This window comes from Mchenga conophoros, linkage group LG8 (assembly GCF_057382185.1).
Source record: "Mchenga conophoros isolate Kocher_MC1m ecotype Shallow Benthic linkage group LG8, M_conophoros_male_GT1.1, whole genome shotgun sequence".
Lineage (NCBI taxonomy): Eukaryota > Metazoa > Chordata > Actinopteri > Cichliformes > Cichlidae > Mchenga > Mchenga conophoros.
Genome location: NC_140533.1, coordinates 3,219,847 through 3,237,190, shown reverse-complemented (window position 1 = coordinate 3,237,190; position 17,344 = coordinate 3,219,847). Strand labels below are relative to the sequence as shown.

The 17,344-nt window shown below is 41.3% G+C and overlaps 1 protein-coding gene across 2 annotated transcripts in view; it reads right to left on the bottom strand.

Annotated features, from left to right (window-relative positions):
- Nucleotides 1-17,344, bottom strand: part of LOC146567920 (unconventional myosin-XVB-like) — a 40,699-nt gene that overhangs the window by 10,194 nt on the left and 13,161 nt on the right. For both annotated transcript variants that reach the window (XM_085283622.1, XM_085283623.1), the window contains exons 13-30: nucleotides 15,739-15,771; nucleotides 14,829-14,909; nucleotides 13,910-14,013; nucleotides 13,545-13,817; nucleotides 12,349-12,424; nucleotides 11,742-11,870; nucleotides 9,292-9,460; nucleotides 8,128-8,218; nucleotides 7,784-8,024; nucleotides 7,514-7,623; nucleotides 5,711-5,770; nucleotides 5,530-5,605; nucleotides 5,293-5,411; nucleotides 3,935-4,050; nucleotides 2,456-2,597; nucleotides 2,219-2,330; nucleotides 1,810-2,116; nucleotides 1,640-1,703 (exon numbers count right to left, since the gene is read on the bottom strand). In XM_085283622.1, coding sequence (XP_085139748.1) covers nucleotides 1,640-1,703; nucleotides 1,810-2,116; nucleotides 2,219-2,330; nucleotides 2,456-2,597; nucleotides 3,935-4,050; nucleotides 5,293-5,411; nucleotides 5,530-5,605; nucleotides 5,711-5,770; nucleotides 7,514-7,623; nucleotides 7,784-8,024; nucleotides 8,128-8,218; nucleotides 9,292-9,460; nucleotides 11,742-11,870; nucleotides 12,349-12,424; nucleotides 13,545-13,817; nucleotides 13,910-14,013; nucleotides 14,829-14,909; nucleotides 15,739-15,771 — 2,303 coding nt within the window. The remainder of the gene's footprint in view (nucleotides 1-1,639; nucleotides 1,704-1,809; nucleotides 2,117-2,218; nucleotides 2,331-2,455; nucleotides 2,598-3,934; nucleotides 4,051-5,292; nucleotides 5,412-5,529; nucleotides 5,606-5,710; nucleotides 5,771-7,513; nucleotides 7,624-7,783; nucleotides 8,025-8,127; nucleotides 8,219-9,291; nucleotides 9,461-11,741; nucleotides 11,871-12,348; nucleotides 12,425-13,544; nucleotides 13,818-13,909; nucleotides 14,014-14,828; nucleotides 14,910-15,738; nucleotides 15,772-17,344) is intronic.

Here is a 17,344-nt window from a genome sequence, read left to right as displayed (position 1 = left end):
ATCGTCTGGTATTCAGAGAAAATATTGCGCGTTTGGTATTGAGCTGAAAAGGAACACGGTTTGTCCCGGACTTCAGCTACAATGAAAAAGACACAAAGCTGGAGTTATTCTGTGTCTTTGCTGCACAGCTGCCTCTTCTCCTCTCTCTCTCCTGTTTCTACTTCAATCATGAAACTAAATCAGTGATCAGCTGATTGGCTTTTCTCTCGTGTTTGTTTATCGTCCACCAGAAAGAGGAAACCAGTGGATGTCGCGCTAAACAACAGCAGCACGTTTAAGCTTGATCAGCTAGAATTTATTTAATATTACTTTCTAGTATCAGCTGATGTTTGCTGGAGCCACAGCTGTAAAGCTGCTGGTCATGATGTCGGTTTGGATATGTGGTGAGAGGGAAACATGAAGATGAAACCAGGAGATGTCCTTACTGAATCATCAGAGCTGAACAGGTGATGGAGAAACAGGTTTACCTTTTAGGTGACATGAATCAGTTGAAGGAAAGTTATGAACTGTTTCTGAGAGACAAATAACACCAGGATCCTTTTTTTAAGTAGCTACCAGCTGGTAACTGTGCAGGGGCGGGTCTAGCAAAGTGTTGCCAGGGGGGCATGTAGGGCATTAACAGGGAGAGGGGGGCACAAGGAAATACTTTTCTTCCTTATTCTCATTTAAAATGTCTCACTTTTAACAAATAATTATCTGAATCTTACTACAAACGTTTTCATCTGATGTAAAATGTATAGAAATCCATTATTGTACATAGTAATTTTTTTTAGGGTCCCATCATAATTTCTTCAGAAGTAGCTAAGTACTGTATATGATTCCAGTATTTTCCCACATTTTCTAGATACTGTACCAGTACTGTGTGTAAAATGCCATCAAAAAGTCAATTAAGTTTTATTCTTTCTCACCTGTCTTTCTGTCTCCTTTCACTTTTTAAAGGTTGCCATGTTAGAAAAAATATTTTGCCCTGCCATGCTGTTTATTGATGTGGAAAATGAATGGTTTATGAAAATATATCTAAATCTGTCATCAGTAATGATCATGTCTCACCTCTAGTCTTCTCTGTCTTAATTTCAGGTTTTCACCATGTGTTCTAGATGGTTTAGGAGGTTAACTCGACCAAGCAGTCTACTTTCGGGTACTGTTTTGAATACCAGAATAGGGAGGATGGTGTAGGTTTAGGTTTATTAGACTGATACATATATACCAACAAGACAGTGTACATCACTGTGACAACAGCGTTTGTTTTCATTCAAAGGCTTCATGGTTTTTCCTATAATACCTGGTGGGCCCGTCTCTAGTCAAAATGCCCGGGCCGATTTTTTGTCCCAGTACAGCCCTTGTCCCAAGGCCAATCAGGCATGCTGTGATGTGTTTGTTCTGTTGTATTTGTATGTGTATGTATGAATGTGCGATGATATAAAGTGATTTGACTAATTTGTTCATGGCTTGGTGAATGAAAGACAATTTTCCATTGATGTGGATAATAAAGTTATTCTATTCTATTTTCAGAGGCATATTTTACTGCAGGAAGGCATCTATTATAGGTGTGCATTAACTATTGGTTATAGCATTAGATCTAACTAATTTCGCACTAAAACATGTGGTCATATGACATCAGAGGGACTGCAACACTTACCTCTGTGTATTCAATCACTTGTGAAAAATTCCTTCCGTTGGCTGGCAGACCTGTTGTCCCCAGTCTTCGATAAACAAAGAAAGGTGGAACAAAGTTATACTTTCCATGTTATATGACCCCAAACCACTTCAGCATAGTTCACAATAATACTTAGCATACTTTTATCCTACCTGAAGTACTTCATGGCAAAGTCAGCCATCGGTGAGTTCACCTCTAAGTTGAGGACTGAGCCCTGCATTGAGCTCTGTTGTGATCTCTGGAGAGATCCATGCACCAAACCGTGGGGTGAAGCCTCTCTTCCAGGCTGCTTTGAATTACTGCTGCCCATGTGTTTGTTGATGAGAGTCTTCCTCATGCTTTTCCTCTTCTCATCTCTGTGGTTTAGATTGAGACAGTGGTAGTCTGGGGCTGCAGATGGCTTGGTGAGGTCTTCTGGAAAAAGACCAGAACGTCCTCCCTTGTTGCCAAAACGCCAGCCTGGTGAAACAGACAAATCTAATTAGACTGGAAACAATGAAAATAATATTTGTCTTAGTAACTAACATAAACATATGACTACAATTCAAGTCATGACTTTACCTGGCTCTAGCCCTTCCATTGGCAGCAGTTTGATTATATCACCCTTATTGAAGCTGAGTAGACTCTTGTCATCTGTTACAAAACTCTTCAGGGCAACTACATGGTTTGAGTCCTAAAGGGAGGAGTGAGAGATGAACTAAAATTAAAGAGGCTCTAAAGACAAGGAGACTGTGAATATAAGCTGAAAACCTTTAAAATTATAGACCATGGAATGAACTATGATTATAAAAAGAGTACCTTGATGAGTTCCTGGATGAATGACTGAATCATAGCAATGATCTGTGGAGCCCTGCGTGACTGCAACACCAGTTTTTCACTCTTCAGCTTCAGTGCCACTGTGTCTTCACCCTGAAGTTCAGCTGACAGCACCTCTGCAAAACTTTATTCATGAAGACCCACGTTAACATTTAATGCAATAACCAACAGCAACAATGAATTAAAATATCAAAGATGTAGCAAAAACGTCCATAAGGAATAGCACACGAGACCTGTGATAGTTATTACCATAGCAACTTAATCTAGCTGATGAAAACAGTGGAACAATATAGCTGCTGATATCTTGGGAGCGTGAACTTTGGACTGTACTTGAAAGCCACATTATGAAAACGACTGACAGGCAAAGTTAACAATGTTTGTTTTTGTGGCCATGAGGTGTGTTTTTCGCTGAGCTGCAGGGGGAGAGGTGGTGTTGGCCAATTTAGGGGGCAGTTCCAGGTCAGGCTGGCATATTTTGCTAATGAGGATGATAAATAAATAAATAATATTTTCGGACAGTGATTCTCAAACTTTTCACAACAAGTACCACCTCATAAAATATATCGCTTTTAAAGTTATGGAACTTATGATCGACATAAAAGTACAGTAGTATAGGCCTATTTAAACCCATATCCAGTTTACATGAGACAATTTTATTTCTTATATGAATGTTATTCATTTTAATTGTCATAAACAGGATGTGACAAATGATAATAATAACAACTGTAGGTGGGATGTCTGGTCTTTAAGTGATGACGTATAACCCTGCTTCCGGGTCCAAACTACTGTGTTTATTAAGGCTGTTGTGTTTTTAACATGTTTTAATGCTTTGTATCTTGTTCTATTTAATCTGAACAAGCCCCTAAAAAAAGGCAGTGATCACTGTCGGCCTCTCTCAGATTTTATTACCACTATTCATTTTAAAGCCCAGTTTTTAAACCCTTACGATCTAACTACAGCCCAGCCCATGCAGCAGTATATTAATGACTAACCTCATATTGTGGATGGATTATCTCAGTTGTTCTCCTGACTGAAGTTTGGTCTGTTTACAGCACCCTGCCATGTGATTGCATTTGTCCCTAACCATCGGGAATCCTTACGTTAACTTTTATCGAGTGGAAAAAAAAGCGTATGTGGCCGAGCTGTGCATTTTAATTTTTCAGAAATCCCTCAGTCAGAACATGGTATAATTATTTAATCTTAAATATTTTTCAGAGACTTCCTGTGTACCACTAGAGGGAGCCTGCAGTTTGAGAATGACTGTTTTAGGATAATAAATAATGAACTTTACGTAGAGATAATTACGTTTTATATCATTTATTTAGCATGTATATTATGGATCCAGATGAGATTTTTTATTTTAATATTAAAAATGGATAGTATGTAGAATGTACATACACAGTGAGAAAGTATTTCAAATAAATACCCTTACTCTGTGAATTTGTGCATGCAAATGCTTACCTGTAACCTCTGAGTAGCCGGAGATGTTTGGGGTTTATCCCCAATGCCCTCACCATCTTAAGGAGACGAATCCCGCGATGAGAGACACCCAACACCTGGGCATCCCCACTGTCTGGCTGCGTACAAACAGGAGATGCTTGCAAATAAATATCTGTAAGAAGTGTAAAGTGCAATAGATTCTACTGTATTGCACTTTAAACTACACAGCTCATGACTTTAGTGTCTCAATCAAGACCCAATATCTCAATCATATACCCCTGAACATACTGTATATGTTATTATAATAAAAACATCAAAATGGGCAGAAACAATCCAGAGTAATGTTGAATCTGAATTTATCAATTGACAATCTTATTTTTCATATGGTGCAATCTTCCAGCTGATACCATGGAGATACTCAACCAATCAGAGTAATATAACCTCATGGTGAACCCTGCATACTCTACACACATTTTTCCCCATCCAATCTGTTAGGTTGAAATTGTTAAATGTTGTAATTGTGTTACTTAAATTTGTAAATCTTAGTTCAATTACTATGGGTGTTTGTGTAAACTGTGTCACAGAATAAAAGGCTGCAGGGGAAGCTCTTTCACCAAACGGACAACTTTTCTGTGCAGTTTGATACATAATCTGTCTGTGCTGCATCCGTTTGAATCATATGTATCAAACAAACTCCAATTTGTTCATGTAACAGGGAAGTCCTCTTCACACATAATGTTAATGTTAAATGTTAATTATGGAAATCCAAGGGTTTAGTGCTAGGACTAATTACGTTTTTAATGTAGCTAATTACATGGAGTATAATTGGAAGGCACAGCATAAGTTTTCATTGCTTTGCAGACGATACCCAGCTTTATCTATCCAGAATGCAGGAATTTCTTGAACACATGACGACCTGGATGACCTTAAATTTCTGGCTAGTTAGATGCCCTATTCATATGATCAATGAGGCTGACTGCTAGAATAAGATCTTATCTTAATCACATACAAAACTGTGTGTGATTGACAAAGGCTGTGTGGGAAAATCCTGGTAGATTTGCAGCTACTGAAATATTAAAACATATATAAATATATGTTGAAATATCTGCAGGACCTCTTGGTCCTCTTGGACCTCTACATGCCTGAATGCATTGAGTTGCTGCTATTTGATTGGTTGCTTAGATAGAATAACCTGAATCTGTACCTGTTTTTGAATAGTTATACTAAATAAAGGTGTGGAAGAGTGTATATTGTAGAATACAGCTGGCTAAACACACAAAGAGCAGTGAAGCTCAGAGAAGCAGCAACCGAACTCGACTGATCACAGAACGGACAGTACAGTTTGGATGTTTTTTACTTTGATTTTTTGGTCTGCTCACCTTCACAGGGAACAGACGAGTAAAGTAGTTTTCCCAGTTGTCTCGAGCTGCAATGACAATCCTCTTCTTCATGTTGTTGTCCTGGATGGTGTTTATAGTTGTTCCTATGTTGAAATTTGCTATTGTGGGTGGCAAAAATGGTGTAACTGAGTCATATTCTTTCAAGCCACTGGCGGATAATGATTGGAAAAGCAGCATTGTCGCATTAAGGTTTATGATAAACTGTCAAAATCTTACCCAGCAGATCTTTCATCTTCCTTCTCTCCTCTTTGCTGATCTTCTCGCAGCTGTCAGAGTAAGTGTCCTTGATTATCTAAAAAAAAAAAAAAAAAGTAAAAATAGAGTATTACAGAATTCCAAACTCTGTGTGTCTACCATGTCTATCAGATATATAGATGAACAAAAGAAATATACAGACCTGTTCACACAACAGATTAAGAATATAGGGCTGGTTAAACATCTCTCTGGGGTAAAAAACCTGCACATAAAACTTGCAGTTACTAACATGGACTTACAACAACATCCATCCATCCATCCATTCGCTTCCGCTTATCTTTTTCAGGGTCGCGGGGGTGCTGGATCCTATCCCAGCTGTCATAGGGCAAGAGGCGGGGTACACCCTGGACAGGTCACCAGTCTGTCGCAGGGCTAACACACTTATAACAGCAGTACTTCAAATTCCAAGTGTAGTGAAATGCCGTTTTCAATTGCATTGTGTCATGGTTCGGGTGAGTACGGGGTTTTTCCACTCCGCTGGGCTCCACCAGCTTCCACACCTGGTTCCAATCAAGTCACCAGCATATAAGACCAGCATTCACAACAGACCAGATCTTCTGCTAACTCACGACCCACCTGGCAGTCACACTTCCCAAACTAAACTACTCACATCTCCGCCTGGATGCTGGTTCTGTCATCTGGTTGCTTCCTTTCCATCTTTGGACTACACCTGCCTGCCTCCCTGCCAAGTCCCTCACTCCAAGTATATTCTGGACACTCCTCACCCAGAACCCCTTGGACACCCCCTCCTCGCATGACACTTGAACCTGCAACGCGTAAGCCCTAACCACCATAGTCTAATCCTTCAGCTGTGATTCACTAGACTGCCACTGACTACTTGTCTCCTCTCATTATAGTGACTGCGTACCTCCATCCAAGCCGCTGCCCCTTTTTCCATTCCCAGGATCCATCCATGAAATCTAGCACCTAGTCATAGCACTCAGTTTCATGTTCATAGTTTGACCTCATGGTTCTCAGTTCATAGCATTCATAGTTTCCTGCTTTGTAAGTTAACTAGGCACTGTAAATAAAGCCCGTTTTGCCTCCCTCTGTGTCTGCATTTGAGTCCACACCCACAGCCTGGCCCTCTCGGCCGTAACACATTGTCCGCTTAAATATTAACACATTTTTTACTTTTAGGCTGGACTGCTATAACAATTATTTTCTGGCTTTCTTAAAAAACGCAAATGCGTTCAATTGCTCCAGAATTGTGCAGTGAGCGTAATGACAGCAGTTGTCAGACTGCTGGCTTACTTGTGGTTCCTGAGAACAACAAGAATGGTAAGTAGAATGGGAGGCCGAGCCTTCAGCTTTTAGGCCCATCTTCTGTGGAACCAGCTACTATTCAGGAGCCAGACAGACTCTTCTGCTTTCAACATTAGGCTTAAAACTTTCCTTTTTGCTAAAGCAGGTCTGGATCAGGGGACCCTAAATCCTCCCATAGTTACACTGCAATAGGCCTAGTCTGCTGGCGGCTACCCTACTGCACTGAGTGTTTTTTGTGCTTACACACCACTCTATATTTTCAGTAGTTATTATAAATGTCTGACTCTCTTGCACATTGATTATTTTGTCCTGTCTTCCGTCCATCACCCCCACCTTAATTTCGGTTCTGCTGAAGATTTCTTCCTGTTTAAAGGAAGCTTTTCCCTTCCACTGTCGTGAAGTGTTTGGTTAAAGGGGGCATATTATTGTATTACTGCGTTTTACCTTAAACACCTTGAGGCAACTGCCTGAAGGCGCTTGGGATTTGGCAGAAACAAAATTGAATTTTATGAAAGACCTTGGTCTTTCAAGAAAGGAGTTTCTCCTCTTATAACAATCTTGTTTCCACAAAACCCACTGCATCCCTATTTGATGGGTCCTTCACGATGGTAAGAAGGACCCAAAACAGTATCCATATAAGTGAACCTCCTAATTGTTTTTGTGTGCATGCAAATCTTACTTCTTTTCGCAGGAACAGTTTTCCTGGCATGTTGTAGTATGAGAAGTAAACCCCAGCAGAGAAGCGGTGGAGTTTGCACTGAATGCCTTCGTCCTCTGGCATATCATCATCTATAGTTAATACACAGTAAACTAAAGTTACTGACAAAGATACATACCCTCAGCTATATGAGGGCATATAGAGCTGTTGTCGGCCGATGCTATTTATCAGCCAAATATGTCACAGAATAATGCTGATGTATGGGGAAACATGAAGTCAGGGGACACCCACTTATTGATGGAGCAGCCATTGATGGTGGCTCAGGGATGTCCTGAAAGCCTGGGGAAGGTGGTGGGGAGTCAGGGGGAGAAGGAGGAGGGTGCTGGGGCTGCTGGGAGCTGAACAGGTCCTCCAGGGAGCGCTGTTTCTGTCTCATGCTGTTGGAGATGACTCTGCGACCCCTTGTTGATGGTGGAGATTTCTGTGGTGAACGGGTCTTTGGAGAAGGGGGTGGAGGAGGCAGCCACTGTTTCTACATACAGGAAGGATGTCAAACTGTTAAAGAATTACCTAATTAAGAGTGTAATTGCATAAACAAACAAAAAAGATTTCTAGTTATTTGTTTGTATTCTGACCTTCTGTTGTGCCACTGGTGCTTTGTTTTTAAGCTTAGCCAGAGCTTCCTCTTTGGGGTTACTCTTCTTTACAAATGATTTTGCAGGGTGTCTGCAAAGAGGAGAAAAAAGATATGTAGAAAACAAGACAATTCTATTAAGGTTTCATTTACATGCACACTCTCAACAAGTTTTATTATGAACTGATAGAATATGAGTAAAACGAGCTAGCTTAAGATGTAAAATCTGATAAAAGGAAACAAAAAAAAACATTTAAACATTTAAACATTAGTTTTACATTTTCTTTATATTCCAGGGAAAAGATACCTAAATCTCTGACTCATAATTAATACTGGCGTACAAACAAAGAGAGCAGGAGGCCTAACATCACCACCAATGCTATAGAGTGGGAAGAAGAAAACCACTGTGTGTAAGGTGGGAGACGGACAACCAGTGGGCAATCTGCAGAGAACAAAAGAGCTAAATAATATCTTTAACAGGGTTAGGTTAGTTTATACCATTGTGGTGCTTCCTCCATCACACATCCTGGATTCCATAAACTTCGACTACTTTCAGCGCTTTTCCCTTTTCCTCAACTTCCCCATAAAATGAACCCCTTCCCTATTGTAATTTTTGGCTAGGTTAAGTGACAGCAGGAGAAACTACACGAGAGCAAGGCTACAGTCCCCGATGACATCATCCCCAAAGTTCTAAGGACCTGGGATGGTGACCCTTTTACAACCTGAGTCTGTACACAAAAAGGGAATAAACTGGCTCTATGTCCTTAGGACGCAGAGATGCAAGTGAACAGCAAAATGTCAGGGATTTTCTCTCAGTCTGTTTTAGAGAGTGCAATGTACCTCCTATGGTCTGTTAGAGGAGTAACATCAGAGCTGGCGACATCAACAGACTGAATTGGTCAGGATAGCCATGTGACTGGCTGCAAACTGGACACATTCACCAAAATTTGGTTAAAGCTCCAATTATGTTTAAAGTGATACTCAAACCTCTGACGATCTAAAATGCCTTTCCATTTTCCCCCCAACATTTATGCTGACTCATCTTTGGTAGTTTTTCATCACATGTAAGATATAAAGAATGCTCAAGCAGTATCCAGATGATTAAAGGAAACTTCAATTTCAGGCTTTAATGGAAATGTGTATACAGAGGATGAAGTGCTCAGACCTGACGGGCTGAAAGGGTTCGGGTTCTGGTTGTGGTCGGCTGTTGAACTGTTTGATGATTTCCCGAATGTTGGAAGTGGGTTCAGGTTGAGGCTTAGTGAGGGGAGTTGGGGTTGGTTTTTCTTTTGGGGGGTCAACTTCCCTTGCAGGTGGGCTTTGTGGATGTTTCACTATGGGAGACAAAACGCAGGAAATGTAAGATATAAACACTAGCAAGCCTTCCTAATATGCTGCTGATCCATAGTGGCACCAAAACAGCCTGCTGAGGTCAGAATTCTGCAGTAAAGATGCCCTGTGCCATCAGTTACCAAGTCATTAGCAGCAGATTGTATTACGGATCTTTTCACATGTAAGTTTTTGGCTCGGACTATTATCTGAACCGAACCCACTTTCTTTGATGGTTCAGTATTTTGGCCAATTTTCATTAAGTATGAAAGGTCATCACTGAAGCTATTGACAGGAACAATGAATTACAGTAACACATCAGTGAAGGAGGAGTTAGAGTTTGTAATTAAAATATGCTGCAACAATACTGTAAAAAGTTCAAATGCAAGTGTACAGGAGAGCAAAGAATCCTGATTAAAAAAGAAACAGCAGTATTGTAACACTGTTGCATATAAGGAGAGGTAGCCCAAATAGTAAATAATGCAAGAATAATGGTATGTTATGTCAAGTTCTTAGCTGCATGATAAAAATGCTTAAGCAAAATTAAAAACAAACAATGTAACATGCAAACAACATAAGTCTTCACTAAAATCTTCAACCTTTCCTTGTCATCAAACACCGTCCCGCCCTGCCTCAAAATCTCCACCATCATCCCCATCGCCAAGAAGACAGCTGTGGCCAGCCCAAATGACTACAGGCCTGTTGCACTTACGCCTGTAGTGATGAAGTGCTTTGAGAGACTGGTCTGTCAGCACATCAGGGCCGGTCTGCCTCCCACTCTGGACCCCCACCAATTTGCCTACAGGACAAATCGATCCACCGAGGACGCCATCACCATAGCGCTCCACACTGCGCTGAGTCACCTGGAGCACCGAGGAAGCTATGTGAGAATGCTCTTTCTGGACTTCAGCTCAGCATTCAATCATATCATCCCGGAGATCCTGGTCCAGAAACTGTCTCACCTGGGACTCTCCACCCCCATCTGCCTCTGGATCAAGGACTTCCTGACAAATAGACCACAGTCTGTCAGACTCGGCCCCCACCGGTCCAGCACCATCACACTCAGCACCGGGTCTCCACAAGGATGTGTTTTGAGTCCCGTCCTGTTTACGCTCTCCGACTGCTCCCCTACCCATCTCTCAAACACCATCATAAAGTTCGCGGATGACACCACAGTGGTTGGACTCATCGCAAGGGGGGATGAGTCGGACTACAGAGATGAGGTCAACAGACTGACTGAGTGGTGTTCAGTTAACAACCTCCAACTGAACACCACGAAAGCTAAAGAACTTATCTTGGACTTCAGGAAGGGCAGAGCAGACCCGGTCCCACTCTACATCCACGGGAACGTGTGGATGGGGGAACACTCCATGAGGTTTCTGGGCGTGCAGATATCTGATGACCTCTCCTGGACTGCAAATACTACGGTGGTGGTAAAAAAGGCCCAGCAGCATCTCCACTTTCTGAGAGTGCTTCAGGAGGAACAACCTGGAGGAGAGGCTGCTGGTGACATTTTACAGAGCCACCATAGAGAGCATCCTAACGTACGGCATAACAACATGGTATGCAGGGTGCTCAGCTGCGGACAGGAAAGTACTGCAGAGGGTCATCAACACAGCCCAGAAGATCACTGGCTGCTCTCTGCCCAGCCTGGAGGTCACTGCAAACTCTCGGTACCTCAGCAGAGCTGGCAATATCATCAAGGACCACTCTCACCCCAGCAACCAACTGTTTGAACTATTACCGTCAGGCCAACGGTACAGCTCACATAAAACCAGGACAAACAGATTCAGGGATAGCTTCTTTCCCAGAGCTATCACCGTAGTAAATAAGCACAAAAACAATTGAACCTATTCCATACCGTCACTGTCATTATATTATGCTGCTATTCATACTGTCATTATGTTAATGCTGCTATCCTGTATATATTGTACATACTATTGTTTGAGTACTTACGATTGTTTTTTTTTGTACTTTTTATATTTTACATTTATATTTATTATTGAAACTTGCACCAAGGGAGTGGCACTCCAATTTCGTTGTACTCTGTACAATGACAATAAAGGCTATTCTATTCTATTCTATTCTATAAACCTTGGCTCAGACTTTCACGTGTAAAAAGACTTGAATCCATAATGTTTTTGGTACAAAATATTATTATTTGCTATCATTTTACCATTTATTTGGTTGTTAGTTTGGAGATTACCCTAAATGATCTGAATTAAAATGAGCTTTTTAGAGGAAGGATCAGTTCAGAGAACCCTTGAACTTGTAAAATCCTCTTACCTTCTGGCTTAGCTGCTACACGTGGGGGCAAAGGAGAAGTTAATGGAGGTGAGTGCTGTTGCTGTCTGGTTGTGCTTGGGGCTTGACGTGTCTTTAGGGTTTTAGGGTCTTTAGGGTTGGGCTGAGTGGCTGTAGGACAGCACAAGAAAATGGGATTAAGAAAAACCATGACTTAAAAAAAACACTACAGGAGCAATCACTGAAAATGCAAATTGAATTCTATAAATAGAAAAACAATATTTAAACCTCCTGTAAAACATAAAAACATCACAACATGGACCGACTAGTCAAAATCAACTCCATAAAGATTGCAGCCTAAAATCATTTAATTTGTATATTTTGACTTGAGGACCTTCTTAACAAAAATAAACAATAGGCTAAACCCCTGGCTTTACAAAGTCATGAATCAAGCATTCAAGAAAATATGGAATCAAGAAAAATTCTTGGGCATGAATCTGACCAATACATTAGAGATAAAAGCGTGGTGAAAGGGAAAAGGTTATTGCAGAAATTTATAAATGTTATACATGACTTGAATAATCTGTCAAACATATATCTTGTGAATGATACATTTGAGCAAGAAAGAACATTTTGCTGTTGAACTCACCAATCTTCTGGAAGAAGTCCCTCTTATCTTTGACAGAGTATAGCTCATCTGCATCTAAGTTTACTTCTGTTTCTGGCTGTAAAAGTAACATTTAAACGATAAGGAGAAGGAAGTGCATAATGACATGACACTATTGTTTCACATTCACAGAGTTTGAGGTAAAAAATCCAAATTGAAAGACTAAAGCAAACACTGTCTGTATCCTACGTTGTAAGTGTATTGACCAGCTGTTTTCAGAAACAAGTCAGTCATCATTTCAATTGAATAATATGTATGTATTTGCAAGTCATTTATAAAAGATTGTACACTAAAAATTTTGGGGGGATTTTTGATTAACAATCTGCGAGCTCCAGTTCAGTCACATCTATGCGTATGTTGTAGAGAATCCCTCACATTATACTGCTCCCAGGATCAATAGTTTCAAAGTACGGACAGCTACCTGTAATTTCAGTCTGGACGGGCAAACAATGCTGCCATGTAGGAGGTAAAGAACAAGAAACAGTTCATAGTTAAAGCAAAGGAAAGCAGTACATAACTAGCTCAAATAAACTACCACATGGAAAAAGTATGTTTTGTTCATTTTGACATTTACAGTGTAGGACCAGAAAAGTATTCATTTGTCACTTTAATGTTGTGTCATAACAGTAAAGTTTTCACAATGTCAGTGAATCATTCCTACAGTTTAAAATGCAGCCGGGGTTAATGTGGAGAAGCAGGGATTGGTGTGATTAGGTCATTCCCTAAGGTGGGGTTAGGAGAGGCGTGTTGGCGCAATACTTTACGCTCTTCTGGCAGCTGTAAATAAATGTAGATTTGTGCATTCGACAGCACAGCAACTATCTGGCGGTTTGTTAAACTGTGATTGATGGCAAAGGAGTGCAAAGGACTGCAGTACTGTTTTTCCCTCTAGGTGGATGCATCCCCCTAGCTCTGACGCCATGTGAAAACTATGAGTCTGTGGGTGTGGGCAGGACTGGATACAAATATTGCGGGAGCGGGTGGATGTGACAGAGAGGGAAAGTGGGAGTGGGCAGTAATGCTCAGAAATTCAAGGGGGCAAGGATTTTTTTTAAAAATGTCACAGCAAGTAACCAACTGAATACAAGTACCACACTGACAGTGTTTTGAAAAGTAGTTGCTCACACAATATGCTATAAACTATACTATATATATATATATATATTTAATATAAATACCTCTGCCTCAGGCTGACTGTAGTTTTGGGTGATTTTAGGCGCAGATGCTTTGGACTGGACAGGTGGGGGTGAGCGAGACTGAGGAGGAGGTGAACTTGAACGGTCCTTAGAACGCCGTTCTGATCTACGCCTCCGTTCCCTCTCATCCTCCTGCCTTCTTTCCTGTTCCCTCTGCCTTTGTTCCTCCCTCTTCAGTCTCTCCTGCTCCTTCTTCTGCTGCTCCTGTGCCTGCTGCTGGGACAGAGTCATTGCCTGCATGGTCATCTGCTGGGCCTGAGAGGACAGGGGAGAAATTTAAACTTTGGCCTTACGAGGGATGAAGGGGTGATAAAGGATGTGAACAAAATGATCATCATAGTGCTGACCATGAGAAGGGCTTGCTGGTTGATTAGAGCCTGTTGCGTTGCTGCTGCCATCTGCATGGGGTCAGCAGCAGGAGCAGGCATGGGAGCCTGAGGCATCATCATGGCTGTGTATGATCAATTATGACAAATTGTTACACATATTTAAATACATATATAAAACTCCGCAAACACAGTGCTTATAAACTATTTCATGCATATATAATTTTGTTTTTTTGCACTTCCAGTTATTTGCTCCACCAGAGCAGTCTTGTGATGACAAATGTTGGACTTTGACCACAAATGTTGATGGTCAAAGTGCGACCTGACGTAGCGTTGGCATTTAATTATTTTGTGATGATTATGGAAAGATTATGCAGAGTGAGTCATGACAATCCCATGCAGGAAGAATGCACACAGTTGTTGGTACCAGTTGTTTGGGGGGGGCATTTCACTGGAGTGCATGGGGATATCACTTTGTATTCGTTCTGATGCAGGTTAATGCAACACAATATCCCAAAGCAGTGCTGCATTTCAGCAAAGAGTGCACTGTTTCAAGTCATATCCTGAGTCGGGATCCCAGGGTAGAGATACCGACTGACCAGGGCACTTTGTTCATGTCTTGCACACAAGAACTACTGGGCATTAAACCTTTTGGACCAGCGTTTACCACCCTCAGACTAATGAGTTGGTGGACTGCCTGAATGAGACTTTAAGGGGTGAGTAGGCTAAGACTCCCTAGACTAAGTCAGGACATGGGGTTACGTTGCGGAGTGTCATGTGCTAGAGGGGGGGTGGGGTGGGGATGCAGTGGGTCCAGGAGGCAGTGTCAGAGGAGGCTGGTTGGCTGTCCCTTAGGAGGTGGTAGTTGACCTACCAATAATCTGTGTCATCATATGAGCCCAGGTCTGAAAAAAATGAATAAGAAATGTTGGAGAATTACCTGGCATGGTTGGCATGGCTGGCATGGCTGGCATCATGGGATTTGCACCATAACTGGGCATTGCGGGGTTGACTGGTGCTCCTATACATACAGAAAGCAACATATGGAGAATTGAAACATTTTCTGTAATTTATTTGAATCCATAACTTAAAAAAATCCAAAACATAAAAATTAAACTGCATATGAGTATTCTAAAAGATAACCAGTATAAGCGATATACATATATATTATACATACACAGATATGAGATATGAAACTCCACATGGAATAAACCAAGAAACAGCATTAACCAAATCAGCTTTAAAATGGCTTTAAAAACAACAACAAACAGAACAACAATGTTTATTTTAACTGCTTAATATATACAGCAGGTACGTTTAGGCCCAACCTGACCCCTGATCAAAATCGTCACCTATTAGATATCTCCAAATTGAAATCAGACAGCACTAGACCTATAAAAGATATTTTCTAGTTTGTGAAACTATGCTTGTTTAGTGTATGTCTACAAAGTAAGCTAATGATATCCCCCTTTTTAAGAGGTTAAAAAGATCAAGAATTATCAAGAATTACTAAAATTATAAACAGAATGTGAAAAAACTACAAATTCAACACTACATATATCATGTTGTATGTCAAGAAGGGATAATGGTTCACCGCTTTTCAATGTTGAAGGATAGGCAGTAAACTAATGAGGCTTGCAGTACTGTGTTCGGTTATATTAGTTAACTATACTGAAGTGTGCCTTCTAAAGGGCCCCCTAACTGCATATCAAATGGAGATCTTAGAACAAACCTGGCTGGCCTAAAGACATTCATAATCAATGGCATGACAAAAAGTGAATATTTTCTCAATGATGAAAGAAGAAGTGAAGGCTTGATTCTTTATATCAGAAATGTAATAAATTACTTACCCAAAGGATAGCTTGGCATTGTCATAGGCATACCTGTAAAAATGGTGTTTTAGTGTGCAGTTGAAATGGCACATAACAAGCTAAAATCCTGTCTTTCAAAAATGTGTATAAGATATATGACGAGCAGCAATACAATTTCAGTTCGTGTGTCCTAGTAATCCCAGGTGCCAGGGGCGTCTGTTGCCCCCTAGTCTCCCAAACCAAATTGTTCCTGGGTGAGGGGTCAGACAAAGAGTAATTCAATCAACCCTTATGAAAAGAACTAAAACAAGGGACCAGGCATCTTGGATGAGAGATGAAATGTCTTCATGAAACTTAAAAAAGGCCAGTTACTTTCTTTCCAAGCTCCTTCAACTGGTTACATATAGTAGATCTCATCTCAACTCACTTACTTGGGCTCCATAACCAATCTCCTGGAGAGGGTTTGGACTCTATTCCAGTCTGGAGTTGCCCTTGAGGAATTGGCCTTTTGTTCTTTTCTTCTCTTTTTTTGCCTTTCCCATCTGGCAGTGTAGCAATCAGAATTATTGTCTGAAGGCCAAGAAAAATGCCCAACAGATTCAACATGACTTTCTGTTAGTCTTGAATCAATTTTGGCACCATTCGGGATCTCATTAAGGGAAAGCATTGCTCTACTCACAGGGTGTGTGGTGGGGTGGGGGGCTGCTGAACTCAACTGAGGATATGGTCAAGTGGTAAAAGGAAAACGTTGAGGACCTCTTTAACCACACTGACATGCCTTCTGTAGAGGAAGCAGAGTCGCCCATCACACTGCTACCCACCTGGCAAGATGAGTAATTCATGCCCCCCAGGGGGGCGGAGCAGAAAGGAAAGCTCTTCCATTTGTTGAACCCTGGTCAATGCAGTTTTTTTTGTCCTGGATGCAGAACACTCAACCAGCTCTTTGTCCTGTTTTTTTTTTTTTTTTTTTGCATACTCAGGAGTATGGGGTGTTCTAGCCTGTTGTTGTGAGCCAAAGGAGAAATGTGAGCTTGGTCCACATTTCTGGCAATAGGTTTGACTCATTTCCAGTGGTTGTTGGACTCTGCCACAGCTGCCACTAGTCAATGATTCTTTTTATAATTTTATGGACATAATTTCTAGGTGTAGGTGGATGTGGATCTGCTGGCTTCATCAGGCTTCATTGCAAGTAGAGTTGGCCTCCAGCTTGCACTGGAGTTGTTTGCAACCTAGTGTGAAGCACCTCCAAATCTGAGGCCATGGTCCTCAGTCAGAAAAGGCTGGAGCGCCCAGGCAGGGTCATCAATGAATTGCTGCTCCAAGTGGAGTAGTTTAGGTATCTTGTGGTCTTGTTCACGAGTGAGGAGAGAGGGGAGGAAGTGAGTGATAGAAGGATTGGGACCAAAGATGGATGGATGCAGACGATGTACCGCTTCATCATGGTGAAGAGAGCTGAGCATAAAAGCAAAGCTCTCAATTTACTGGTCAAGCTATGTCCCCTGTCTCACTTATGGTCACGAGCTTTGCGTAGTGACTGAAAGAATGAGGGTGCGGATACAAGCAGTAGAAATAAGCTTTATCCTAAGGGTAGCTGGTCTCTCTTTTAGAGATAGGGTGAGGAGTTCAGTCATTTGAGAGGGGCTAA